At 37.2% G+C, this 27,506-nt stretch overlaps 5 protein-coding genes across 7 annotated transcripts; 2 read left to right on the top strand and 3 right to left on the bottom strand.

Annotated features, from left to right (window-relative positions):
- The first annotated feature begins 300 nt into the window (after window positions 1–300).
- LOC113733266 (protein CURVATURE THYLAKOID 1A, chloroplastic-like) lies at window positions 301–3,620 on the top strand. Its single transcript, XM_027259541.2, has 5 exons — window positions 301–618; window positions 2,317–2,405; window positions 2,695–2,802; window positions 2,986–3,057; window positions 3,262–3,620. Exons 1-5 carry the CDS (start codon window positions 459–461, stop codon window positions 3,325–3,327), a joined length of 495 nt encoding a protein of 164 aa, XP_027115342.1. The 5' UTR covers window positions 301–458; the 3' UTR covers window positions 3,328–3,620.
- A 953-nt stretch (window positions 3,621–4,573) lies between these two features.
- Window positions 4,574–5,653, top strand: LOC113733265 (uncharacterized). Its single transcript, XM_027259539.2, has one exon. The coding sequence runs from the start codon at window positions 4,758–4,760 to the stop codon at window positions 5,508–5,510; it is 753 nt and encodes a 250-aa protein (XP_027115340.1). The 5' UTR covers window positions 4,574–4,757; the 3' UTR covers window positions 5,511–5,653.
- Window positions 5,654–8,136: 2,483 nt separating this feature from the next.
- LOC113733267 (eukaryotic translation initiation factor 1A) lies at window positions 8,137–9,710 on the bottom strand. The gene is made up of 2 exons (XM_027259542.2): window positions 9,260–9,710; window positions 8,137–8,536 (listed from the first exon to the last, which is right to left on the bottom strand). Exons 1-2 carry the CDS (start codon window positions 9,512–9,514, stop codon window positions 8,354–8,356), a joined length of 438 nt encoding a protein of 145 aa, XP_027115343.1. The 5' UTR covers window positions 9,515–9,710; the 3' UTR covers window positions 8,137–8,353.
- Window positions 9,711–11,550: 1,840 nt separating this feature from the next.
- Window positions 11,551–17,917, bottom strand: LOC113733264 (BTB/POZ domain-containing protein POB1). Of its 3 annotated transcripts, none has more exons than XM_027259537.2 (6): window positions 17,407–17,917; window positions 14,770–14,916; window positions 13,690–13,811; window positions 13,541–13,604; window positions 13,058–13,337; window positions 11,551–12,647 (listed from the first exon to the last, which is right to left on the bottom strand). In XM_027259537.2, the coding sequence occupies exons 1-6, from the start codon at window positions 17,663–17,665 to the stop codon at window positions 11,834–11,836; spliced, it is 1,686 nt and encodes a 561-aa protein (XP_027115338.1). In that variant the 5' UTR covers window positions 17,666–17,917; the 3' UTR covers window positions 11,551–11,833. The 3 variants fall into 3 exon arrangements, with proteins under 3 accessions (XP_027115338.1, XP_027115339.1, XP_071937332.1); XM_027259538.2 differs by having other exon boundaries at window positions 14,770–14,895; window positions 17,407–17,916; XM_072081231.1 differs by lacking the exon at window positions 17,407–17,917 and adding an exon at window positions 17,007–17,173 and having other exon boundaries at window positions 14,770–14,895.
- Window positions 17,918–22,866: 4,949 nt separating this feature from the next.
- Window positions 22,867–27,035, bottom strand: LOC113733262 (uncharacterized protein At5g41620). Its single transcript, XM_027259536.2, has 3 exons — window positions 26,262–27,035; window positions 25,584–25,706; window positions 22,867–24,731 (listed from the first exon to the last, which is right to left on the bottom strand). The coding sequence occupies exons 1-3, from the start codon at window positions 26,643–26,645 to the stop codon at window positions 23,301–23,303; spliced, it is 1,938 nt and encodes a 645-aa protein (XP_027115337.1). The 5' UTR covers window positions 26,646–27,035; the 3' UTR covers window positions 22,867–23,300.
- Window positions 27,036–27,506: the final 471 nt, after the last annotated feature.

Here is a 27,506-nt window from a genome sequence, read left to right as displayed (position 1 = left end):
TTTAAAAATTGCACAAACCGATTTAAACCGGACATTACTCAACGCAGGCTGCTGATCGTTTCTTGTGACAGGCCGGTCTAACCAAGCCGACCCATGAATCCGGTCTGATTTACTAAGACATCTCTTTTCCTCCAACCAATAACAAAGAAAATAGCAAACGTACGAAAATAAGAAGACCAAATGCTGGGATTATGAAGATAGGGAATGAACCAATCGGGAATCTCAATTGCACCACGTGGCGCCCAATGATATCAGACTCTCTTGACTTGAGAGGAAGGGAAAATATTGTGGATAGAGAGACTTTTGAGCAACACGAAAACAAAATACGACCTTTTTGCTAGAAAGAAAGAAAGAAAGAAAGAAAAAAGACTCTCTCTCAATTGAGGAGGATTCTTCCTGCTAGAAGTACAGACCAGAGAGATAAAGAAAGAGGGGCTGGTTATTTTCTGGGCAGCCAAATGGCAGCAGCAGCAGCAGCCTCCACTTCCATGGCGGCCACAGCCGTCTTAACTTCAAGATTCCCGGTCCGCTGGACCACTAGCTGCTCTGCTTTCCCGTATTTACCCCCACGCTTGTCCACTTCCACAGCTTTTTCCACCTCATTCAAGAAACTTTCAGGTGCGTATTATTCTTCTGTTATTGAAAAGGGCTTTTGTCAAAATCACTTCTTATGTATTTGATCAGATGCTGTGGAATTGGTTGAACTCTCTTGTTGATTAACTTTCTTGGCTATTATGTTTGTGAGATGGGATGCTGCTAGTTTGAATAATTGGAGACTTGTATCTGGTGTTTTCTGTAGCTTAGATCCAAATAACGGACTGGTAAAAAAAAAAAAAAAAAAAGATCAGTTGTGAATTGATTCCCAGCTTTTGATTTTGATTCTCCTTACTCCTTACCCTTTTATGTTGTACTTGGATATCAAAATTGGATTAAACGAAGCATCGCCAACGGCAAAAACTCGTAGATGGCTGCCTAGATAATCAAGTCTTGAAATTCATTCTAGGACAAAGACTCCATTCGCAGCCGCAGCCTTACAGGAGCAATACTTGCTGGAATTCCCAACTACTGAATCCTCCTCAGCTGGTATTGCTGTGGTTCAAAATGCACAAGTAGCCTCTAAATATGCAGGGGTGACCCTATATGTGTAAAATGACTTAATTGAGGTAGCTTCATTGCTAGCTTCAAGCTTAAAATGTGACTTGATAACAGGAAGCCTTATTGGTTTGCCTTTGGCTAAAAATGTGATCTTCTGAGATTATGATCCTCTACCAACTAGTATATTTGTTTGAATCTGATGTAGATCTAGGAGTTGCCCTTCGTGAAAGCCATTCTTATCTCAAATATTTACACCTTGTGCACTTCTGTACATACTTGGTCTTAAACCTCTCAAGAATCAACTGTCTTTTAACCGCATTTAGCACAGTCAGTGTCCAATGGTTCTGGTCATGATGAAATTTCGTGATTTTCAGCTATTCGAGGTTCCAATCATTTCTTGATGCATTAGCTCCAATAACAATTGCTTGGTAACTGGAAATCTATTGGTAATGTGTCTTAACATGCTTGGATGATACATAAAGAAGGCTTTTTAGTTTGAGGAAGGCGTGATTGTGTGATTTCGAGTATGTATCCATACTTGGATGATCTTCTTTGGAGCGGTAACATGCAGATATAAGCTAACGAGTTGCTGGTAATTGAATTCCAAAGTGCTGGGACTATACCTAGAGAAGCCTTTTATGATGACTTTATCCAAGAGCAAATTAAAGTCATTTTAATATGTCAATCCTGAGCTATGATCTAATATACTTGTTTGCATTAATGGTCATCATACTAAGTTATGACTTCCTTGGTTCCTCACTTTGTACAAATTTATGGGAATATTAAAAAAAATTATAGGGAGAATTAGAAAGCTAGAGGTTGATATGACTATTTTTACCATTAAACTAGTTAACAAGGAAAAATGTCTCTTCAACAAGAAGACAAACACACTTACATTCAGTCCTGGTATGCTGACTGTTGGAGATTGCCGATGATTCTTTGTCTATCAGTCAGCAGGATATTAAAACTTGACTGTCAAAAATGCAATGTCGAGACGAGGATTATTTGGACTCTCAATTGTGAAAGGAAAATTTATGAACCATATTTGTTTCCTCAAGATGAAGACTTCCTATCAAACTTACATATAGGTAGAAACAACTCATATACTCGCTATTTCAGTTAGAAACTGGACGAGCTGATGGCTATTATTGCTTTCCCTCATGAATGTTGTACTATAAATTCTCAACTGTTATTGATGTTCCTCATGATGGACAAAAACAGAATCGAGGTCAACTCTGCTCCAAGTCAAAGCATCAGAGGAGTCACCTGCTGTTGACACTACTGAGTTATTATCAGATCTGAAAGAAAAGGTAAGCTTGGTGCTGAAGCACCATACTCTCAGGGAACTCAGCTAGTCTGCTGCTTTGCATGTTCAGTTTTCTACCTTCAGTCTGCATTTTTCACATACTTGTCCACAAAAAAAGAATTGTATTTCATCATGACTTCTCTCGCTGAACTCAATATTGTTGATAGTTTTGCTTGCATCATAGTTACTGCAGTGCTCTTGTTTATAAATTTTTCACGGCTCCATGAGACTTCATTCTCCAGTTCTCCATTTATTCAACTTCCCTTTTAGTTTTACTTCTGTGTTTTTCAAAGTGGGATGCAGTTGAAAACAAGTCCACAGTAATTGTTTATGGAGGTGGGGCAATTGTTGGAGTTTGGCTGGCTTCAATTATCATTGGTGCAATCAACTCAGTTCCTTTGGTATGTGATTTAAGATGATTAACACTTGCTTTTTTTTTTTTTTTTTTTCTGTTTTCTTAGCAGTTATATTTGTACTACCTCTTTACTCAAGGAATTTTTAATAGCCATCAACAAGCTTTATTTTCTTGGGCATTCGCCTGAATCCTCTATCCTTACCCTGAATGTTTCCTGTTTCCCTGACAGCTCCCAAAGATCCTGGAGTTGGTAGGGCTTGGTTATACAGGATGGTTTGTCTACCGCTACCTTCTATTCAAGGTGTGTAGGAGGACTATTATCTGAACTAAATAACATATCAGTTAGAGCAGATATATCAGCGAACAGAAAGTATCATCTGCTCTAACTGATATGTTATATGATAAACAAGTTCTGCAAGTATACATATAAGAATATTTTTTGTTTGAACTTATGATACTTGTAGAACTATTCATCTAAAACCTTTTATTGTTGTCGCTTGTACAGTCAAGTAGGAAAGAATTGGCAGAAGATATTGAATCTTTGAAGAAGAAGATCGCTGGGACTGAATAGATCCATGAGATTGGCAGCCAAACTTGCCTTGCATAATTCCAGCAGCGGCTCAAATTGGTTAATAGATTTTCTGTATAAGAGGCAGTTGGTTTGATTATGTAGAATAGATGTTTCATGTATTGTAACACTGGCTTATCTATTAATAATGATTCAGCATTCATTCTAGCTTGTATATTTCTTGTTCAGAGGTATACTTAAACCTCTGCTTCTCAATATCTTCTTCAACCTGTCTGTAGAGTATATAGACCAAGCCTGCAGATTAACAGCTTATCAAATGTACATTTATGGTTTAATCTTGTTTGGATTGTTGTTTTTTGGAGTTTTTGTAGAGAAATATACTATAGTGATTTAATGTATATGATGTAAAACGATGATTAGAAAATGTGTTCACGAATACAAAAAAATTTTTTGATAGAAAATTACAATCCAAACACCAAACATTTTTTTAACTCATGTTCGGGAAAGTGGCCAAATTTGTCCTCAAACTTTTTCAGTAGTGTCTATATGCCAAACTTTTATTTTTAACCAATTTGATTCGTAAACTTATTTTGCAGTTCCAATTAAGGACTTCGATGGTGGCATTACCACCTAAAACGGATTGGACTTCTAATTGACCAACTAAATACGGATATTTTGGAAACATCACTCACGGAGTTGTAATAAATCAAGTAAATCGTGTAAAAAAATCACAAGATTGAATTTTAAAAAGTTTTATTGGGTGATTTTTTTAAACGATTTAAAAGTCTTATCTAATGGTTTTTTTACATAATTTTACTTGATTTATTACTACTCTGTGAATGACGTTCCTAACATACCCCTGTTTAGTTGGTCAATTAGGAGCCAGATTACTTTTAGGTGGTGGCGCTGTCACGAAGATTTTTACCGCAAAATAAGTTCACGTATCAAATTAATTAGCAATAAAAGTTAGGGATTAAATCGACACTAATAAAAATGTTTAGGGACAAAATTGGCTCTCCGCCATATTCTACAGTAAGGACGATATACCAACTATTTTCCTGTTTAGATTGATAGTTTAAGAAATTAACATATTTTTAGTCTCCAGACTATTTTGCTAACACTTCTGCTCTCTTATATTTCCGTGAGAAATATAAATTATGCCAAAATAATTTTGTAAACGGCACACTTTTTTTTTTTTGACATTAGGGAATTTTGTGTATGCTGAAGCGAAGGAAGGTATTTGCACTGGGGCATTTACAGAATTCCTAAAATATTCGGTCCTCAATAGCAAGGGGTTTATGAAGCTTGAAGGGACTGAAGCGAGGGGTTTTATGAAGCGGCAAACTTTTTGCCGAATGGGAAGGGGTTTCGGCTGCCTCAGAGAACCTCGACTCGGGTAACTAAATCGCCGTTCCTCATCCCCTTCGCCGCCGTTAGACCCAGAAAATTGGACCTTTTGTAACTGCAAAAGGATGATGCGAATAGCTGAGGCTAGAAAAATGAGATCTTTGGGCTCATCATACGCTTGTCTGGAGTCTTTGAGTTATCAATTTCTGCAAAGATGCTTAGTCAGCGGAACTGCAAAAGGGAAATCTAAAATCAAAGGAGCACAGCCATTGAAGAGATCGAAGGTAACAACCAAGAAAGGAACTGGGTCGGGTGATTCGAATGAGAAAGATGGTGGGCCCAGAAGAAAATCCGAATTTGATGAATTGGTCGACGAGTGCTTGGCTTCGACTTCCCCAATTAGATTCTTGAAGCCTAAGGAAAAAGCTAGGGAAGCCGAGAGAGAAAAGATGGGGCTGAAAAGTAAGGTAATGGAAGAACAGGGGAAGAAATGGAAGAAAATGAAGAATGAATTTGATTCCCCATTTTTGATGGGTACCCCAGGATTGGATTTGATTACGCTGGGCTTGGTTGATGCCGACAAGATTCCTAAATATGAGTTGACTGTTGAGGATGGTAGAAGGCTTGCCAAGGAGTATAGCAGGGTTCTGATGAGGAAGCATAGAGCTAGACAGGCTGCTGAGTCTGCATTCTTGAGGTGTAAGAAAGAAGCTATTGAGGCATTACCTGAGGGTCTGAAGGCTGCTGCTTTGGTCCCCGATTTGACCCCCTTTCCGGCGAATCGATTTATGGCTACTTTGACACCTCCTATTGAAGGGTATCTTGAGAAGGTTAAGGAAGCAGCCAAGAGGAGTTCTGGCAAGGAAAAACTTAGATGATCGCCTGAAATTTTATTTATTACTTAGTAATATTGTTTTTTTTTCTTTTTGGGTTTCTTTTTACTGCATTTACTGTCTTCTTGCTGAATTTTCTGGTTCTATTTATTTTATGGTGCATTTTCAAATTTCACTTTCTTTACAAATATGTGAATTCTCTTCTTGCTACGAGCATTCTTTCTGTAATTGAGTTCATTGTGAAGAAGAGTGACTTTTTAGTCATCTCTGCACTAGTTCATTGTCAGAATGGTTATCAAATTACCTAGAATGCTTTTAATGTGAAGATCCTAAATTGCACCTGAGAGAAACATATGCCTATAAATCTCCGTATGCAGCTCTGTTCGTGCTAGAGAACTGCGCTTGCTGAAAGTTGCGTGGCAATGTAACAAAACAACTCCAAACTTTGTCAGTGGGCAAGTTACAGTTGCAATTTGGTTGTGTTCTGCAAATGAAGGGATGGAGAATAGGGCAAATCAGCTTTTGCTTGGTCTCTTCTGGAATACTCAGTTTTTCTGCATTGATCTTTTGTACATAGTATGAATTTACTGTTCTTCCTATTCTTATTATTACGTCTTGCTTGTTTATGACTTGTAATGTAAATCAGGTATAATTTTGTTATCCTTTTCCACCAAAAGGAACAGTGAGTTTTTTAAGGATTCCAGTCTTTTTGGCATGGAATTTCTGTGGTTTAAGCGGATTAATGCAAGCAAAAGCTTCTAAACATTACCATATCTGCCCTTTTGGTGGTTCTTGATCATTAACCCAATTTGTTTGAGCAATTAGTTGAATTTGCTCATTGCTTACGAATTCTGTTTTGAAAGCAGATGGGAATTCCCTTCTGGTAGTGCCAATGTTTTGCTAAACCAATAATTGGCTTGAGAAAGTATCAAGCCCCCAATATTCAGCTTTTGTAGGATACCATATTAGTGGCTCTCTGGTGATCAACATTTTTTGAGTTGCTGGTCATTGACATCACTGCTGTTTCTCGTGAACAGGGAGATTATTTCTTTAGTTGTCTTTAATTTGTTGAACTTCCTTATCAGTTGAAAGGTGGATTAAGAAATTTTGTTGATCAGACTACCCTTTTTCTTTTCTTGGTTTCTTAAGTGAATTTGGGGCTCATTGACCTTAATTGCATGAACGCTAGGATTTGTAGATAGGACCTGAATTCATTTTACTAGTTCATTGATCCTGATTTGTATCTTGGTCTTCTGTTATTGAAGTAGCTTGAAAATTTTTTGCACTGCATAGTTGTTGGCCCATAATGCAGTTGGTCGTTCTACAACTTTTCAGACGCCGATGTCTGGTAGGAATAGCTGCCCGTAGGCCATCCGACAACTTAACACGGGGCTTGTAGCTCATGTGCCAGTACTAGTTTCTTTGCAATCACTGGAATAGTGACTTTTTACTTGAGCCTTCGGGGGAGGCTTCAATGTTTGCTTGAGGTTGACTCCAGCCCTGTCACCCTATTTTTCTTCTTTGGGAGCTCCAGGATATCCTAAAATGGGCAGCAATTAGGTCTCTCTTTAAATATCTTCTGGCTTTGCTGCAAAACTTGACCAAAATTGAAGTAGGTAATTGGCTTAGAACTTCCTACCGCTAACTTTGAATATTTTACTTTTTTTTTTTTGGGGGGGCAAACAATCATATGTCGGAATTTTATTAATGAACATCTCTACCACATTCTAATGAATTGGAGATTCAACATTCTAATAAATTGGACTTGGGTGCTCGAACGATTTTTCGCCTTTGGTTGCCAAAATTTTCCCTTGGTTGGCAAGAAAACCATAGTACCGTTTCCACAACGGCTGATGTACGTGCTGGGAAATTTTTGGATTATGTACAAAATTATTTTTCCTAAAAAAAAAAAAAAAAGGAAACATAACTTTCATATTCATCTTTTGGCATCAGGCAAATGTTTATATCGTGTACAGATTGCGACTTCTGCATAAACAAACACCAAGAAGCCAACATTTCATGATGAACATCCATGTTAGTCAGAACATGGTTCCTGTCTCCAAAAATTTGAGCAACGCACGAGCAGACTCAAGGTTGACATGATAGAACAGGAGCAAGATGAAACTAAATTAACCAAATGAACTTGGTAGAACACTGTCGCATGCAATCCAGCCTACAACTTCTAGAAGGGATCTTAAGAGCTACTAATAGTAGACATCACGAAACACAGGCGACGACAAAACTGTCCTCGCCCCACCACAAACAGTTGGCAGAGTCAAGTACAATTTCAATGCTAAAACACCCAGCATCCACGTCTGTTAAATGTGTCTATTACAGCCTTACAGGCAAAATAAGTCATCTTTTTCAAATGCAAAAGAAGAAGAAAACTTCAAGCATTCAAAGCACTCATTTACCTGATGATAAAGCGAAAGATGTAACCTCCTTTCCTCAAAGTAGACAACTTATGGGGTAAATCAAGGCTGAAACCAATTTGGTCTCTGCCAAGATAACCCCTTAAAGTCCAACCACTGGCAAAAACTACCTCAATAACCAGCAAAAAGTATATGTGATGCCCACAGTCCACCGACAACTGGAAACTACATATGCTTCAATAAGAGACAAACCCAACCTTCAGCACAAAGGGACACCACACAACAATCACGATAATGGATGAATGTAAATTAAAGTGCTATTATTGTAACCAGGCTGCCAAAGCAGAATCTTTGGGTACATGAGCTACATCGCATAGGCACCCTTTTCATTATATCACTTCAAACATTACACAATCAATACCTCTCCTCGCAGTTTCTACTAAATAATAATATCCCAAGCTAATTATAATCCAAGGCAAACAAAGGCCTCAGAACAAAGTTGAAGTGGACACGAGTTTAGATTTTGTCGATATCCTCATCCTCAAACTCAATGTAATCATCTCCAGCACCATCATCCTCCTCGTCCAGTCCACCAGCAATACCCTCGTTGAGCCGAGTGCTCTCAGGCAACTCACCATATGCCTTCAACAACCTTGCCTCATCTGGCATGTACTTGAGGATAACATCAGCCTTGTCATCCTGTATATTTTATAAAAACAACAAGAAGAGTGAGATAACCATCAATAAAAGTCCAGGAATTAAAAAAAAAAAAAAGAGTTCACAACCCAATAGATAAATTTCTGACTACATAGGCTTAAAAAACACACACACACAATAAACAATAATAGGATAAGCCCACGCCAAAATATTTAACCACCCTGACGGAAGTAAACTGACCTGCCCGGGTTCGATTGAATTCACTAATTCCTATTTGATTCTAAGCGGAACTCCATGCCTTTGTGCTCAAGAAGCTATCTATGCAGACTCGCAACAAACCAGACATGTTCACTCCAGCTCACCCCAACTTATACATGTTTACTTCAAAGACTTGAAATCTTACATCCAATTCGCCAATTTTTAGAGTCTAGTACAAAAATTCAAGCTGTCTAAAGGAAATAACTCAGGTTTAGTTAATTACGTTGAATTACGAATTATGCAACACCGAAGCTTCACCATGCTACAAGATTTTTTTAAAAAAAAAAAGAAAAAGAAAAAAGGGCATACCGTCACAAATCAAAACAATTTCGGCAGTCAACTATTGCTGATTTCATATCAAAATCGAGAAAAATCCAGCAACGGGAACAATTAAAAAATAAAAAACAGTATAGGAAATATTATTATTAAGATCTGAAAACACAAACAAGGAGTAAAGATATTATTCAGATATTTAAAAAAAAGGACAGGGAAAAGCAAGGAACGTGCCTGGTAGTCACGGAGGCCGACGAGGATGATGTCACCGGCGGCGATCCAGACCTTCTTGTGCATCTTACCACGGATATGACAGAGACGTTTGGTGCCGTCGATACACATAGCTTCACAACGGCCGTTACCGAGCATCCTCAGAACCTGAGCATATTCCTGGCCGTCTTCCTTGAAAACTAGCTCTCTCTTCTCATCATCGGCCTCGTTCTTTCCTCTCTTCCTATTCTTACCTCCCTTACCCTTGTTCTTCGGCATCTTCTTCTTCTTTCTTCTTCTTCCGAAACCCTAGGATTGATGACTATTCTGATCGATTTGGATAAATAGAAATAGACAAACCCTAAATAGGTCGCGAAGCTGCTGCCGTCTTCTTTTTTTTTTAACACTCCCTTATTATTCTGTGGAAATATTTACCACTGCCAAACTACGCCGCCTACACGACAGCGAGTAGAGAGAATACCTACACCTAGCGTTGAATTACGACTATTATAATATATATATATATACACACACACACAAGTGGACGCTCCTCCGCCTTAGATTTTGTTTGTGTAGACAATTATGCCCCTCGGGTATTAAATCTCAACTCCCAAGGGTGATTGATTTTTTCGTATCATGAATGAGAATTTAAGAGCCATGTTTTAGCCTTGCTATAGCTGCAGTCCATTCTTAAGCTCATAGTACTGTACTCGGATTAATCCACATAAGTTGTAAGTAAGTTGTCGTATTAATCCCAAAAGGATGGGGGGTTTCATCAAATTTTACTATCAGTAAGAATATATTGAAAAGTTATCGCTAATTCTGATCTTTTGAAAAGTTAAAATTAAAATCTAAAGAAGCAACTATCTTGTAACTTTTAATTTCTGACTCTTTTTAGGTTTAGAAAATCTAAATGTTGAAAAAAAAAACAATTGAGAAAATTATTTTTTAAAATTAGAAGTTAAAAGCATGTCTACAAAATCAATTGAAAATAGGCCTAAAATTTATATCGAACCAGGATTAGGTTGAACTTAATATATTTGAACAATTGTTTCCTCAGGATTATGATAACAAGACGATGTGACCCTATGCCAAGAATTGTCTACCACTAACTAGACTAATTTTGAGTGTTTATTTTCCTCATAAGATAAGAGACAAAATGCAAATGCTCTAGGATAAAATTTAATACAGTTGGTTTTGTCGGTGTTAAACTAAGGCTCATCAAAACTTATGAAAAGTACGAGGGAGGAGCGTTGGATTGGATGGTAAGAAAAAAGAGATTGTAAATCAAAAGTTCTATAGATTTAAAGCCTCTCACTTGAAAAAAAAATTATAGAATGTCGGTCATTAGTGACGGGGAGGTTGGTGAAAACAAAATGCATAATTTTGGTGGTCAAACATGTGTCTTAAAATACCTTTTAACATTTGTTCTTGCTTTCTATTTGTTGTTAAAGAATATTTCTATTGCTAATCATGTAAAAATCTACTACCTCTTTTCTTTTTTTTTGGGTCAATCGTGAATTCCTTGCCCCATTCTTACTATCAGAATTACCTTTACTTCAATATGAAAGAAACCAAGTGACACACACGTCGAAACACAGTGGAGAAGGAAGGAAGCAGAAAGGATTCCTTCCAGCCAACGAACCATTAATAGTAGTTCAACCTCGACTAGACAGGCACAAAAGATTCCGCGCATGATGCGTTGGAATATGCTACCCAATCTGAAGAATAAGATTCAAGGGCAACGAAATTTCCAATTTTGCATACCTTTCTTATATGCATCTGTCTCTCCGTTTTACTGAAGAGAAAAAAAAAAGAAAAAAGAGGCACACCTTTTTACCGAAACGACAAAACTTTTGCTTATTAACCTTATCCCAGAAGACACCTCAAAAGCCGGCAACTCTTGAGGAGCTCCTAGGGACTAATAAACCCAAACCCAACCCCCCCGAAACCGATGTGGGATGGAAACCCCACAGGGCAAAACCTAGTCAAGCACATTTGGACATAAAATGGCCACAATAATAATGTATAATATGTCTCCAGTCATAATCTACGTACACCAAGTTTGAGGAGGGAGGAAATGAGTATCACCAGCAGCAGCCCTCAGCCTTAAAAGTCAAAGCTACTAAACGGCAATCATATACCAGGCCAGGCAAAGGACACTACTAGCATCAAGAAGAATGTTCCGGCCTCGGCGGCTGCTAGACAGAATATGTAAAAGCAAGCGATCCAAAAGCACCCTCTCTCTCTTAACATGTTTTATCAGCTTCGGCAAATAAAAAACAAAAACAAGAACGCATCACGCAAACGCAACCTAATCACAAAATTCACGGTTAGCCTGTATATTTCTTAAAAAGCGTTCTTAACAGGTCAGACGAGACATTCCCAGTTCCAGAAAGATCATTTACAACCTTCACCTATAGCCTGGCTTGGCTCATAACGAGTGCTTACAATGTCATCCAAAAACTGATTCAGAGAAATGTTAGTGGTGCCAGCTTTGCACAATCTTCTTTGCCCTCTCCAATCCTGACTAATTGAAGTCTAGATCGGCCTGAGAGGCAAAAGTGCAGCTCTTTCTTGAATGCATAGGATTAGGAGTCATCGCTTCATGGTAAGCTCAGCCCTAAGATGGAGTATACCATTGATAAAATAGAGACTGTCTTCGGCCATGAAAGAAGTCCATGGCACACCAAATAAATTCCGGTACCCAACAGCTTTTCCCCCAGTAAAAGTGTAATTACCCTTATATTTGCTCATGTACTCCTCTGTTGGTTTTAATCTTGCAGAAAATTCATAATCTACAGCGAATGTCACTGAACCTTTTTCTTGCATCCCCAGAAACAGACCAAAACAATGGAAAGAACTCTGTTGATCCATGTTGCAGTGTGCAGATAGAAAAAAACCTTGCCCACCCAAGTGAAATGCCTGTGAATATACTCGACCAGAAGGAAACAAGTTCGCGCACTCCTCCCGCTTAAGATCCAAGTAGACAACACACTGCTGGCGGGGAAGTTCAAACTCAACCACCTTTACAGGACGGTACTTGTAAGCCCGCTCCACATAACGACGATTACTTGAGGCGGAATCCTCTGCTGCCTGAATGCGCTGGCGATGTGGTGCCTCAGCCTTAAAAAAGAGGGCCTCAAGAACAAACTTGGAAGCAAGTTCATGCTCAAAGTCATAGCAATTCAGAACCTTCCTAAGCTTTCGGCAGGTCATGTAAGGGAAGCGGATGTAGCGGCTAAGACGAGAGCCAACAATTTCCTGCCGCTCCTCTAGCTTGGGATAATGAGCTCTAGCCCACTTCAATACAAAGTCATAAACAGCATCCTCTGATGCCACCTGGAGATCATCACTGGCCAAAATTGCCTCAATTCCAGCCAGAGGCAAGTTCATAACATCATCTTGAAACCTAACCAAGGTGATTCACGTCAAAAAATAAAAGTTAAAACCGGACAATTTACTTCATCAGTTTATTCATATGATGTCAGTCCACTATCTACGTTAAGAAACACAACTTAACAAATATATCCAGCTTATTTGACATGCAGGCAAGGAAACCCTTTTCTTTTTAGCCAACATATGTCAGTAAGCATTAGCTGCAATAGCAAACTCATATAGAGTTGAAAATCCTCAAGTTTTGTGCTTAACATGGCTACAAAAGGAAACCACGTGAAAACGGTAGGAGATCACAAAAAGTCACAACGAAAGAACATGTTAAAAAGTGACACAAACATTTTTGTTCTTTTCTCCACTATTTCTTTTTCCCATTTGCCAGAGGCGCGGGAGGGAAGTTACAGGTGTATTGACCAGGTGACTTACTTTGTTATATCTTTGTAGCGAATAGCTAAGAACTGTTTTGCTGCATCAGTCAAGGGCTGTACTGCTTCAGCCATCAAGACACTAGATGGAAGCTCCAGATATAGCAATGCAGATTCTGGTGTCATCGGCAAATTACGCAAAAGACGGCCACAATACCTCATACATGACGCAACTTCAAATTTGTCGGCAGCCATCAGCACATCCAGCAAAGCAGGTGCTGTGGTTGTACTTAAGCTATTGCTATACATGAAATTCAGGAGCTCCATAAGGGCAGCTTCCTCTGCAACACAACATGGAGAAACAAATAGATGGTAGTATTAATCAGAAAATAGTCACAATCTATATATACTCCATTCAAAACACATGCAGTTATCCTTTGCAACCATTTCAAAGAAAGCAAAAGGAATATGACTACTTTTACTCTGATAAGAACCCAAAACAAACATGATTCAGCTATTAAAAATGCCCAAATTACAACAATACCTGAGGCATTAATTCGCAGGGTTACATGTCTCTGCTCCGACTCCCTCATCCCATTCGAAAAGAGCTACATGTACTCAAAAGCAAATTACCGATCATCCACCAATTGTAAAGCAATAACAAATGCAGCAAAGAACAAAGGCAATGGTTACCTTATAGAAAAAAGGGCTTTTAGCAGCCAAAATGGGCGAGCTAATATGCAGTGTCTTAACTCTTAAAATTCTTGAAGAGTCCATGTCACAACTTGAATCATCACTATTTGCAGCCTCATCTCCTATACGAGCAGCATGAAGCTTCAGACTTAATGGGCAGACCACTTTGCAATACAGAACTATTCTAGCTACATGGACAGAGACTTCAGAACATTTTGCAAGTTAAAAATAGGTAGCACTTGCACCACTAAGAGAGCATTTTGCAAGTTAGAAATAAGTAGCACTTGCATCACTACGAGAACATTTTGCAACATTGAACAAAATATCCTAGCAAATGAGCAATGACATCTATTCAGGACAAATTTATTCTTATGAAAGTCTAACATGAACAGCAAATCTTAAAACCATTTTCTTGCATGTGATACCACTAGTTTTTGAATATACTGCAAGAAAAAGTAGAAACTTCTAACTCAAATACATCTTCAGAAAGCAGCCGTAAACTGCAGCTCTCCATTCACTTGAGCAACAAGCTGCACCAAGTGCACAAAGCAACATCATTACAGTACCTAAAGACATATAAGTTGTTTCACAGAAGTGATAAAACTAGTATTTCTTCTTCCTCCTTAACATGAATTACATCTACAACGGATCCCAGCCAATTATCAGACTTACAGTGAAATTTCTAAGCAGGAAGACTGATGGATATTTCCTGGGGGTAACCCTTACTTGTGGTATGCCTTTCACTTAAAACAATAGGATTTGTGTGTGTGTATACATATATAAGCATACACGTGTATGCAAGTAAACCTCTGAAAAACAGCACTTAAGACCAAACTCTCCACGGTCTGCCACAGGAACTATAGACAGGACAAGGCAGCAATTACTTAACTTACTATTATGTGTTCTAACTTCTATATTTGAAATTTAACAACTAAATGCAAGATTTCTGTCTCCATAAGTGGATAAAGAAGGTGAAAAACATAATTTAAAAAAAATCAAAATGTCATTTACTAAATGGAAAGAATAACAGTCCTAAGATATTAAGGAAAAGAAAATGTGGAATTTCAGTGCATGTAAGACCTGAGGGTGATTCTTCAATCATTGCAAATTCTTCTTCATCCTGATTTTCGCCTCGTATTACATCGTCAGTATCAGGCTGATCACAGTTAAGAACCTGCTCCTCAGGACACACGGTGATATCCAAAGCTGCAAATGAGTGGCACATGTCTGATTAAATCAGCAAAACCCATACCAGCATAAGAAACTGTGTAAGTCTAAGCAATCTTATGCAGAATTAAAACGAAACAAAAGCACATTCAAAACCCAATATCTGATGAATTAATGAGTCTATTTGTCTAAAGATTCCAACTGGAGACAAACAAGTCAAAGAAAAGATAATATAAGTTAAACATCCAAAACTTCTAGCTCTGATGCACTCACCAAGCAATCTAATGTTAATATCAATACCACATTCAGAAGGATAAGCATTCAACACGTGTTAGCAAAGAATCCAGCCATTAAGAGAAATAAGCAAACTGTATTTACATTATTGCCTCATACAGTCTTACATGTTCAACATCTGTCATCAAATCATTCAGCCACTGAAAGCAACAATGACATTCTTTGAATTAACACATTAAATAGTGTTAGACATGCATTCAATATATTTTATCAAATCATCCAACCTGGAAAAGGGGAAAAAGAAAAAGTTCTTCCTTTTATAGCATCAAACAGTGCCAGACATCAGTTTAATATGACCAAAGGATGTAGTGTACAACTCTTATTCAAAAGAAATACATTATTCTCAATATCTTCATACTATCAAGTTTCTATACTTCAAATGCATTCTCGACAGAGTTTGGAGAATACATATATCTAGAAGGGGCAATTTGGATCCATATCCAGTTATCCATCCAATTAAACATAGCTTAAATGGATTTGGATGAGTAAGAAACCCTAAATGATTTTAAACGGATAACCATTTAAACCCACCTAAGTTAGGGGATTTAAATGGATTATACATGTCATCCATGTAAAACCAATAATCGAAAAAACAAACCCAGTAGCATAAAAGTCCTGCTACTCAGCCATGCTAGCACACACATTCACACACTCAAATACTAACCCACACACTACACACTCATTCACACAGTCAAACATGTAATAACCGCAACTGCTCAAATTTTAGCCATTCAACCCGTTTGGAAACCCGGGCCTTTGAAATTCCAATTGCTCCTGTGGGAATGTCTAAGCTGCTGCTCTTTTGGCCACTACAACCATGTACATGACTTTGCTAAGCTTTTATATCTGAATTTTACATTTGTTTTAGTTTTCAACTCCAATTCAGGAATTAATGAAGGCAAGTTTTTGAATCAGCTTGGATGAGGTATTAGCTTTGATGATGATGATAATTGTGAAGCTGAGGCTACATGAAGCTTGTAAGTTGCAAAACGAGTGCAATCAGTTGGGGGAATGCAAAGTTAACTTGATTTAGTCGGGTTTGTAATCCGCCTGAAAAAGTGTTTGGACATGGTCATTTTCATATGCCGCAATATAAGGGGAAGAAGATCTCTCAGAGGGGTGAATCAGAAATTAAATCATAGCCAGACGTGCAAAACAGAAAGAAGAAAGGGGCTTAATGGTGACGACCGGCGAGTGGCAAGAGAGGTGAGTTGGGTTGAGTTTGACTCGGTGAAAGAAGAAGTAAAGAGCTAAATAGGCAACACAGAAGCTAGAGCTTGTTGGTGAACAAGCTAGAAGAGGACCACACTTTGGCCGGCTTTTGAGTCATTGGACGCAAACTTGAGACTAAAACAGAAGCTGCAGGCAGAAATGGTATGGATCACTTGACTGAGTTAAAAAAACTAAAGGCATCTAAATTGGTATGGCTGAAGGAGGATGAATAAATTTAGTTGTAAGAGAATAAAATGGTTAACTAGATCGCTTAGATCCATTTTTCAACGGGTTGTAATTGGATTGGATTGATTTCATCCACAATCCATTTAAGTAAAACCATTAACTAACCAGTTATCCATTTTGCCACCTCTACATATATCCAAAACACGGTAGTCCTGCACTCTTGCTAGTCTCTAGTTACAGCAGCCTCACAAGTCAAAGGTAACGTCCAACCATGTAAATATCTGGTGTCGTAACCACCAGTAAACATGAGCAACATCAAAATTTCACGAAATAGTTATTTATTCTTTGACACCAACAGATTAAAAGGTCAAAAAATAAAAAAGTTCAAAAAGAACGGTAACCCTTCTTTCAAGTCATTTAATAATCAGTTTACGTGATGAGTGATCCCTCAATACAACCTTGCACAGTCACATTTTCACTCCAAAAATCGAGAACAGAACAGAGCATAACGAACGGTGAAAGGTCTGCTTCCTCGGCTTAAACAAGGATTCAATTGTAGCTTTCGCAATCCTCTTCCAGCTTCTTGTTCCACCCATCCCCTTCTTTTATTTATATATTTGAAAAAAAAAGCCACAACGACCGAAACCATCATCCCAAACTTGCATTTCTGTGGTACTTTGGCTAAGTTTCTCAGAGCCAAAATCCCCTACTCGGAAGTCCACGGTATCATGAGCAAGTTTCAATAAGAAAAGCATAGTGTTAACTTAACCATCATCGCCAGCAACAAGACCCTAATTAATCAGAAAATACTAGATGTAAACACAATATATCTAGGGCAAAGACAACAAGAGAGAATACCATTTTGCCTTTTGATGTCTTCTCTAGGGCGCTTACGATAGCGAGCCCAATCGGCAAGACTCTGGCAGGCGGCGGCGGCGGAAAAAGAATCGGGTGAATCGTCGGCCAAGACCTCGATCCGGAGAATCCGGTCGGAAAAATTGCTGTCGTTGAAAGCGAACCCAAAATCCGGGTCGCGGCTGCTGCTGGTGGGAGAGTAAACGGAGCTGTCCATCACAGCCGTCCTTGGGTCAAATAAATCCAAATTCGCATCCCTCATGATAATCAAATGAGAACAATTACTGACCTTATGTTTTCTTACAAAATAATAAATTTCTTAGCTAACTTGTCTCTCTCTTCCCCCCACCCCCAAAACCCTAGGTTTGGAAGAGATTTTTTGAACTATAAATATCAGGTGGTAATACACTAGGAAACTGGGGAGAAGGAGGAACAGGAACTGAATTGTGGAGATATGGAGAGGGAATGAGTCAAATGTAAGACTGCGTGTTCGGTATTCCATTTATTGGACTCTGATTTAAATAAGTAATTGAGATTACAACTTTACAAAGAAAATAAGGAATAGGGAATACAATTTGCAAACACAGAATACTACTATAGAAGTGTTTTGTTAATTGATATTGAGGAGCATACCCAATTTGAAATTGCTTTACTTCCCTTGAATTTTAAAAATTTTGCAGCTGGAGTTTTACATTTTTGTTAGCTTATGAGTAGAATTAGTAGTTTCACATTAGTTTAGAGATATAGAAAGAGGTTATTAGAGTGCAAAATTTACTAGTTTAAATTTTTGGATCAAAGTTCGGTTATTGACTTCTATATTAAGTCTCTATGGCCTTTTGTTAGTAATATTGTTGCATTTTATGTATGCATCTCATCCCAATTTGAATTTGAATTAAATTTTATGTTATTCACAAGAAAATATGGATTGAGATTCATTTTATACATAAGCAGGTATAGATAAATGCCACCTAATTTAAATTTAAATTTAAATTGAAATTCTTGTACACGCAACAGCGTTTGCTGGTATGTACTCTATCAATGTATACAAGATTAAATTCCTTTTGGGGTTACAGTACTTTTAATAAAAAAATATAATTTTGTGTGCTAAAATATTTTAGCAAAAGCTAAAATTTGGTGCGTTTAAAATAGTTTTTGTGTTTTAAAAAATAAAACATTAAATTTATTCATTTTATCTTATACTATGAACAAAATGAAGAGATTTATAAATTTAAAAATTTTCAAATTACATATTATCCAATATAATAAGTACTTAGGATGCATTTGATAAACACGAAGTTTGAAAACTGAAATTTGAAGTCTAAATTTACATTTGAGTGTACATCATATTAAACAATAAATAAATAGCATAGTATAACTTATTTTTTTGGAGTAACTTCTGCCTAAAAGATTCAGTGAGTGTTTATCACTAAACGATGAGTAAATAGTTTATCACTTATTTTTTGGAGTAAGTTGTGCCTAAAAAATTCAATGCTATTTAAACAATTCAGATATTCCATTTTTTGTTATTACATGCGTCCAAAGATGTTAAAATGTGCACGCATTAAATTTAAGTGTTGAATTGAGTTATTAAATCGAGACTTATTAAACTCTGTATCGAAAAAATATATTTAAAAATACTTAAACAAGTGCTTTTATTAAAAATTCATTAGGTGAAGTACTTTTCAATAATTACCACAACCTGAAACTGGCCCTAATTCAATGGAGAAATTGCTAAGTTGGATCTTTGGCCTTTCTTCTCAATTGATTATCAAGATTTAATTTAAAAAAGAAAAAAGAAAACTATTTTATTGTGTTCTTTTAGTACATTAATTTTGAATTTTTTGAGTCAAAAAAAGGTGAAAATAAAAAAAATATTTATTTTGAATTTTTGAATTTTGATTTTCTAAAATCTACTTCTATGCAACCAGAAGCAAGTTGAGAACAAGACAAAATATTTAAACGGTTCTGAAAACTCGACATAAGGGAAAAGAAAAGGGATTAACACGACGTCAAACTCCAACTTACGTGTTTAATAGTGGAAACAAGAACTGAAAAATGGGTGATGAAATGAAAATGGCTTAGTTTCAAAGTGACAAAATTATTAAATGACCAACGAAGAATTGAACCGACAAACCTTCACCCATTCTAGGTAAAAGTCAAGGTGTGATTTCGTCCCAGCAGCCAAAATTCAGTTCAATCTTCACCCATTGTTTTTCGAAAGACAGCCAGGATTGGAAAATTTTTTTTTTTTTTTTTGTGTTTTTTTTGGGGGGGGGGGGGGGGGGGGGGGGGGGGGGGGGGGGGGTTGTGTGCGTGTGGTGTGTGCTGGGTATGAGGTAACGTGCAATTCTTGTGTGACTTCCAAACAAGATAGTTCCAAAATTCCAATTATGAAAAACAAAAGTGGCAGCGGAAATGACTATGAAAGAGGACCACATTCTCCACGAACAACTTTGGAATCAATCAAAGAGTGGCAGGCATGTTTAGGTGGCCGCCTCAACGTTGGAAGCATATGCTGGTAGTTCGCGTTGAGGATTCTAAACTAATCATTTATTGGTCTATTTTGCTACACATATATTTTTGTCTATTTATTCGCAGCCAATTTTGCAATCTCGTGACAGACTTTAAATCGTTGACCAGAACGTGGTTACCTTAATTTAACTTCTATAAAAAAATAGAAAGCAAGAGGGCAATGTGAGTTGTGAAGAGAACGAGGAGCCTTGTAACACTTGAGAGTGGAGTATGGGGCACGGATTCCAACTTTTAACGAGTCGAATTGAATCAAATCGAATATTTGGTGTTCAGGTATTGGTCATATATTATATAAATAAGATTCGAATTTGGCTCAAATATTAATTAACTATAAATATTGTTCGAATTGGATTCATTTATTTATATAAATATTTGAATTTGAATTCGAATTTGAGTTTGGAGATGATTTAATTATATCTTAATAAATAACACATTATTCAGAATAAGGCCCGGTTTGGGGTGTGTGGTGCTTTTAATAAAAAAGTAATTTTAGGTGCTAAAAGTAATTTTAAAGTGTTTGGTGAATATCATCTCATGAAATTAGGAGTAAAGGCTTTAGTATTAAAAGCATTTTTTTTTTTGTAAAAAGTTGAAATTTGATGCTTTTAGAGTAACTTTTGTGATTTAAAAAAAATAAAATATCAAATTTAATCATTTTATCCTATATTATGAAACAAATAAAGAGATAAATACTTTTAAAAAATTTCAAACTATACATTATCTAATAAAATAAGTACTTATTAAATTGTGCCTCCAAATAATAAATTTAAAAGTACTTAAAAAATTGATAAATATTTTTATTAAAAACTCTACTAGGAAAGTACTTTTTAATAAACTATTGCAACCCCAAACGAGCCCTAAGTTTAATTGTATTTCTTAGTTTTCAAAAACTAGATAATACTAATTTATGTATAATTACTTATTTTTTAGTAAAATATAATATATGTATATTTAATAATACTAAATGTATTTATATTTATATTCATTTATTTTTATAATTATATATGCGCTCACAGACTATTCAAATACTTTGCAAACAAATTCATGTTCTATTCGACTACTAAACTATTCTAACATCGTGTGGGAACTTGACTCGTTTATTTAACAATAAAACCTTTTTCAAACTCGAATGAGCTGAACGCGAACATGTTCGCGAATAGTTCAATTTGTTTATTTATTATTTTTGTTAGGAGTGTCCCGCAGAAAGTGGATCCCGCAGACTATTCCCCATCCTCCACAAATTGCTGACAGCAAGGTTCGAACCAGGACCTAATAATCCGATTTATTTATTAAAAGCTCTATCACGAATTGATGAGTGCTGATATCAGTAGTGTTTTCGATGCACTTTTTTTTTTAAAGCACCATTTAGTACATTATTATTTATTTAACAAAAAATAAAGACCTGTAACAGTGTACAAATGTCGCTTGGGAGTTGGGAGATTGGGTGGGTTGATGATCGGGGCTCAAGCCTAAAGTCAGCCGAGATTATGTTTGATTCTTCCATCAATTAATACCCTAGTTCCTATGTGACTATAAGAAGGTTCTCCTGCATTGTACAATTTCTGCGAAACTTCAATTTGAGCATGACCTGTTTTTACCCTCAGATCCGATGCTCTAATTTAAATAGTCCTAAGGTTCCGTTCCACGAGCTGAATCCAAAGGTACTTTGCCGTTGCAATAAAACGTGGGAAACCTTTTCTCTTCTTTTGAACAAAACTCTTGCTCTTTCTTTCGTGCAAGAAACCGACCAAACCACTTTCGATAATGCAACAAATTTCGCAAGGATAGGAAATTGCATATCATACGGGTATGTTTGATCAGCTAAAACTTTTCTCCAACAAATTTCGGCTCAATTTTCACGAGGGATTCGAAAACAACTACTACTCCTATCCACCTATATTAGAGATTTTTTTTTTTTTTTTTGGCCTGATTGTGCTTAATCGGTCAACCATTGCAAGCCACCTAATTAGCTGGTGTATTTGGCAACTATGAATGGAATCCACCCACCGATTGAAGGGGGGAAAAGTAAATAAGACTCATGACAAGATGTCTTCTTCTATTGTTTTATGATCATGCAGGGGGAATTATAAGTAAAATCAGCCATCAACAATGAGGAAGATGAAAATCCAGCACCCAAGAATAGCAGTGAAAATGAACAATTTGCAATTGTTGACAAACATGCAAATTGTTCTTTCGAGATGACCACTAAGTTAAGGCTACACAAAAGATTTTGCTCATCACCTGGTACTGGAGAAACTTTTAAAGGCAGATACAAAGCATTCAATATCTGAATTAGTGCTATCATTTATCTTAACCATAACCATGTTTAGTCTCTAAGGCTCATATAGGCTGGCTATCCCCAAGAAATTGTGCTATATCATCTAGCAGAAGTATCACGAGAAGAGAACTAAATGCTGCTCCAGTATTATAAAATAAGACTACAAATTAACGAGTAAATCCATCCTTTAAAAGCAGGAAATTTGATCTCTAGATGTGAATTAAGGGACACTTTAAGCAGAAGAACAAGCAAAACATGAAGACAAAATGTATCAATAGTTTCAGTATCTAGAAGGGACGTTTTAAGCAAAAGAGCAAGCAAAACACGAAGAAGAATGTATGATAGCTTCAGGGATGTTTGGGTAGATACCGAAACATGGTGAACAACTCCGATGCTTCATGAGACTCGAGGTCAATATGCCTCAACACAAACCCCTTGCAACATGTAACAGGACGATGCCCTCCAAACAGACACCCCCTTTTCTCTTGATGCCAACAAGTTTTATACAGATTATAAGAACAAAGTCAAAAAGCACAAATTAAATCCAAGAACTCAAAATGCAGAAGTGAGTTTGTGGACAGTTATAGTTGGATCACCAATTAAAAGAAGTTTCTAGTCAACTACTAGATAAAATGGTTACAGAAGCACTGAAATAGCTGGCTATAAGGTAAATATTTATTAACTTCAATGGAATTATAAAATCCACAATTATTCCTTACTGCTCTCCTAAATATAGGAAGAGGAACCTTCACAAGAGCAATAACCAATAGAAGTTAGAAGGTTCCTTGAAGTAAAAATTTTATGCTCGTTTCTAAGGATACAAGTTGCACATACATATCAGAAAGAACCATATCCAAAGTGGTCTGTCTAAGATCCACATATCACTTTATAATTAGCGGACAAGGTTTCTCACATATCTGCTAAAAGACATACATTTCCCATTTACATCACCGCAAACCCAAAGTTACAAAGTAACCAATGTACGAGCTGTGTCTAATATCTGCATCTAAAAGAAGGATGAACTCAATATTGATGATGAGACGTTTTAGGGTCAAAGTTCAATTTGTACCTTTCAAATTTTCATGAACTAAAGCACTTTGGAAGCTCTGGAGCGGGACTGGCGACTTTCGAGCCTTGCTTCAAGAAGCTTTGCCTTCAAAGTATTTTCTTTAATACCTTGATGCTGTGAAGAAGATTCAGGGGCTTCAAGATCTGCAGCTTGTGCTTTGGACGTCCACTTTTCCACTGGGCTGGCAGGACCAGTAAATAACGATGGATCAAAAGAATTTTCTGCATGATTATTCTCCTGGTGTTGTTTAGCATTGCAGGACAAGCAAGGTTCGCTTGCCGCATTCATTTCAACAGGGTTCCCCATCCTTGTTGGTGCTGGTTCCTTGTTCACAGGTTGGGTCCCATTCTCGTTGCCTGACAAATCACTTAAACTTTGTTCTTTAGACTGTAGTTCTGGGTGTAAATGATCAGAATCATCCATATGTTCCTGTGACAGAAGCTTTTTCTTGATATGATTTGATTTGACAATCTTTGCAAGATGACCAGCTGGAGCATTTTCACTTTGTTTCTTGGAGGAGCTATTGCTCTCTTTCTTACTTGAACCTCTTTTCAATTGAGAACAATATAAACCACTATCAACATAATCTTCTTCATCCGCATTCAGAGGAGCACTTCCAGGCTCATTCAAGTGAAAGGACTCTAAAGAATACCTACGTAAGTGACTTCCAGCAGGCATCTTTGATGACAACGTATCATCATTTGTAGAAGAAACAGATTTTTTAGTTTGAAGGAAGGTTTCAATTTCTATGCTTAGCTTATCCACAATTGTTCTCTTATCTGGAAGACCAGAGCGAGTTTCCACCAGCTTCATCTGCATTCGTTCATCAAGCCAAGCCTCAGAAATGTGAAGAATCAATCGATCAGCATGCTCCTGTAACGTCCAATCCTTTTCAGATCTTTTCTTTATGAGTCGGATCTCTTGTTCGTAATCTCTTATTCCCTTGGCAAACTCATCACACAAGTCTTCCAGCAGTATCCGTGCTTTCCTTTCTCTTTCAAGTTCTTTCACAGCATTTGAGAAGGAAGACTTGACATCTGCTAACTCTCGAGCTGACTTACGATGAAGGCTTTCTGAATGCTTTCTCAATTTTCTTTCATCTTCAATTTCTTTTCTCATAGACTGGAAAGTATCTTCAACATCATCTTCCTCCTTATGTTTCCTTATCAATTTATCTTCAGTCAACTGTCTCATCATATCATCCATTTCCCTACGGTGTCTTTTCTTCTCCTGTAACAATTCTTTAATTTTTGCATGTGCATGATCAAGTTCCTTCTTCATTGCTCTTAGCAATGAAATATTTGAAGTGTGTTGTTCTTCAAGGCTCCAAATCCTATTGAGTACTTTAAGTAACTCTGTGGATGTCTTGAGGTTGTAGCTTGATTCTCTGAGTCTACCTTTAAGGTGCAGAGCACCAGTTGGGGTGATATCCGGTCTATAAGGAGTCATCTGGCGGAAGTAAACAAGAAACATTGACCAGCTTGGTGTTACCGTAATCAGGTGAAGAAGATCATACTCAATGAATATAAACATAAAGTTCAGCAATTGGTAGTAATGGTCTGACAAAAATTTAAAAAGAAAAGAAAGGGAAAAAGTAAAGGAAGAAAAAAGCAAGTTCCCGAGAGAAACGGGAAGAATTTGTTTGTGCTGAAAACCATCTAAAAAAGACATCACGTACATATTTAACACAATCTTTTTCTCTTGAATATGCTCTAGACAGCTACTAAATTTTGCTTCATATCCTCAGACTATACACTTCCTGAGACACTGCATGAGAGGTGGTCCAGGAAAATAACCAAGTGGTTGAATTTGCAGTAATTATCACAAGATCAGCAGCAAATATGTGTGTGTGTGTGTGTGCACGCGCGAGAGAGTCATAGCTTGATTCAAGAAAAAGTTGCAACAACAAGAAACACAAGTCAAATGAACTGAGACTTTAAATACTGTACAAGGGTCTCAGTAATACTGTCAACATATTTGATTCTCAGTTGTAAATGTGGATTACATCAGTTGGTTGATTCCAATGACAGGATCCTATTTGAGAGGGTTGTAATCCTTTCTTATAGTCATCTTGAGGGGTTAGGCGACATGCAGGAGCAAACTTGGCCTATGTTGTCGCTCTACTTCTATCCACTACAGATCTTAGTTGGATGTATAAAACCCTTCCTTTCCCTGATCATATTAAGTGAACGATTCCACTTAATTATATGTCTTTTTCCAGAGGTTTTGCCTTCAGAGCAATTGCAAGATAAAAAAATATGTAAAAACGGGCCAGAAGTAAAATGAAAATAAAAAAAATACCTCCATAGAGCTACTACTTCCAGGAGTCTCTGGTGGTAAAGCACGCCCATTTCTTTCAGCTGAGTGATCGTGTTGCATCAATGCCTTTGTAAAACGTTTCTTTAGCTCACTTTCAGTTGGTGGCTGCCGGAATGCAGATGCGAGGACCAGAACTTAAGCATTAAACTCTTCAATATTTCTCAAGATCAGCATAATCATAGAATGGTGAATCCTAAACAATAATGTGCAAATATAGATGCATTTAAAAGTAAAACCTAGTTCCTCATAAAGCAAAATTTTCTAACGCCATTTCCTCTACTTAACCTGACCATGAACCTTGCTCTTGTCGAAACATTTGGATCTTTTAAGAGACACTTGAAAGAGAGATCACTGGTTAAGTGGCCTAATTAAACACTACCTTAAATGATATTCTTCCGTGAACACCAAAGTTTCCAGTAAAGTACCGCATATGAGTAAAAGATCAATTTTTTCTCAAAGCAAATCCTAACTAGTATGGTAGTAGGCTTTAAGAAAAAGAATAATGTGGTAAAACTAAAAAAGCCCTAGCAAAAATAGCATGGACCCAAAAAATCTAAGAAAATCCAAGGGCATCATAACTGAAATAAACAGGAAAAGATGGAAGAAAAGGACGGGGGTTGGTTTTGGTTGGGGGGAGGGGGGGAGTGGGAGCAGTTTTACCTGATGTTGGGGGCTATGAGGAGGCTGATCAAAGTGGGTCTTGGGAAGCTCAAAGCCCTTGTCCTTAACCTTGTTTTTGTGACGTAGAAGAGGCCTAGCAGCAGCTTTACTCATCTCGACCACTTCCATATGAGGCTGGACTTCCCACAAGTTGGCACCAAGCTGTCTGGCAGAAATTTTGGCAGGGAAATTGGAGGGAAAGCTGAAATCTTGAAGTCTAGAACCCTCAGCAGCCTGAGATTGAGTCAAACCACCATATCTCCATGTAGGCGAAGGAGTAGTATTACCCCCTCTTTTCCCCACCAACATCCCGCGTTTCAACTTTAATCCTAAAAATTCTTCCTTTTTCACATCCCTCTCTCTACCTTTTTCCTCTTTCTCCATGCCCCTGTGTCTCTCTCTTTCTGTCGAATTTTCAAAATTTCGGTGCTTTGTCTGACTCACACATCTCTGTCTTTCTTACCCTCGATTCAAGCTGAAATTTCAAACTCATTCAATGCTCTGTCTGGAACCCATATGCTGTTTCTTGCCTTTCTTTTCAGCAAACACCACCCTTTCTCCTCTTCTTTTTCGGAGTAATAGAGAGTAGTACTAGTGTACCACTCACTCATCATTAACCTCGTTACTTTTCATGGTGTACAAGCTTAGTACCAGTATACTACTACTACTCTCCATTCTCTCTCTCCATATCTCTTTTAGCAGAGTGTGTTGGTAGTTGCATTGGTGGCAGCTGTCATTCATGCGCATCAGTTCAGGTATACTAGTTTACTGGACCAGGGGGCTGTGGTTCCACACAATTTTATAATGAATGCAATTCACGGATGAGAGGGTACATCGGATTTTATCAATAAAATATCGAATGCCAACATTAGACATATTTAGCAAGTGTTATGCATGTTTAATGTTAATAATTTAGAGCCCTTTTGAATTGCCATTTTTTCAAGTTTTTTTAGAAAAATATATTATAAAAATTTAGTGTATGTGATGTAAAAAGATAATTAAAAAATATGTTTACGAAAAGCGAAAAATTTTTTTTTTAAGAAAAATGGCAATTCATACGAGGCTTTAATGCTTTTTTTAAAAAAACTGTATGTACTAATCTTTCTTATACTATCGAAGCTTCTTCAAAATGGTACAGCGGTTTCTACCATTTCATTGGTATTAGACTGACACACAATTGTACATGGTATCTGCCGCACATCAAGTCACTAGGAGCCAAAGGACAACAACTGACAAGGGTGACTT

This window comes from Coffea arabica, chromosome 2e, assembly GCF_036785885.1.
Source record: "Coffea arabica cultivar ET-39 chromosome 2e, Coffea Arabica ET-39 HiFi, whole genome shotgun sequence".
Taxonomy (NCBI): Eukaryota; Viridiplantae; Streptophyta; class Magnoliopsida; order Gentianales; family Rubiaceae; genus Coffea; species Coffea arabica.
Note: the sequence above shows the minus strand (reverse complement) of the source record. Positions and strands in the feature narration are given on the sequence as shown.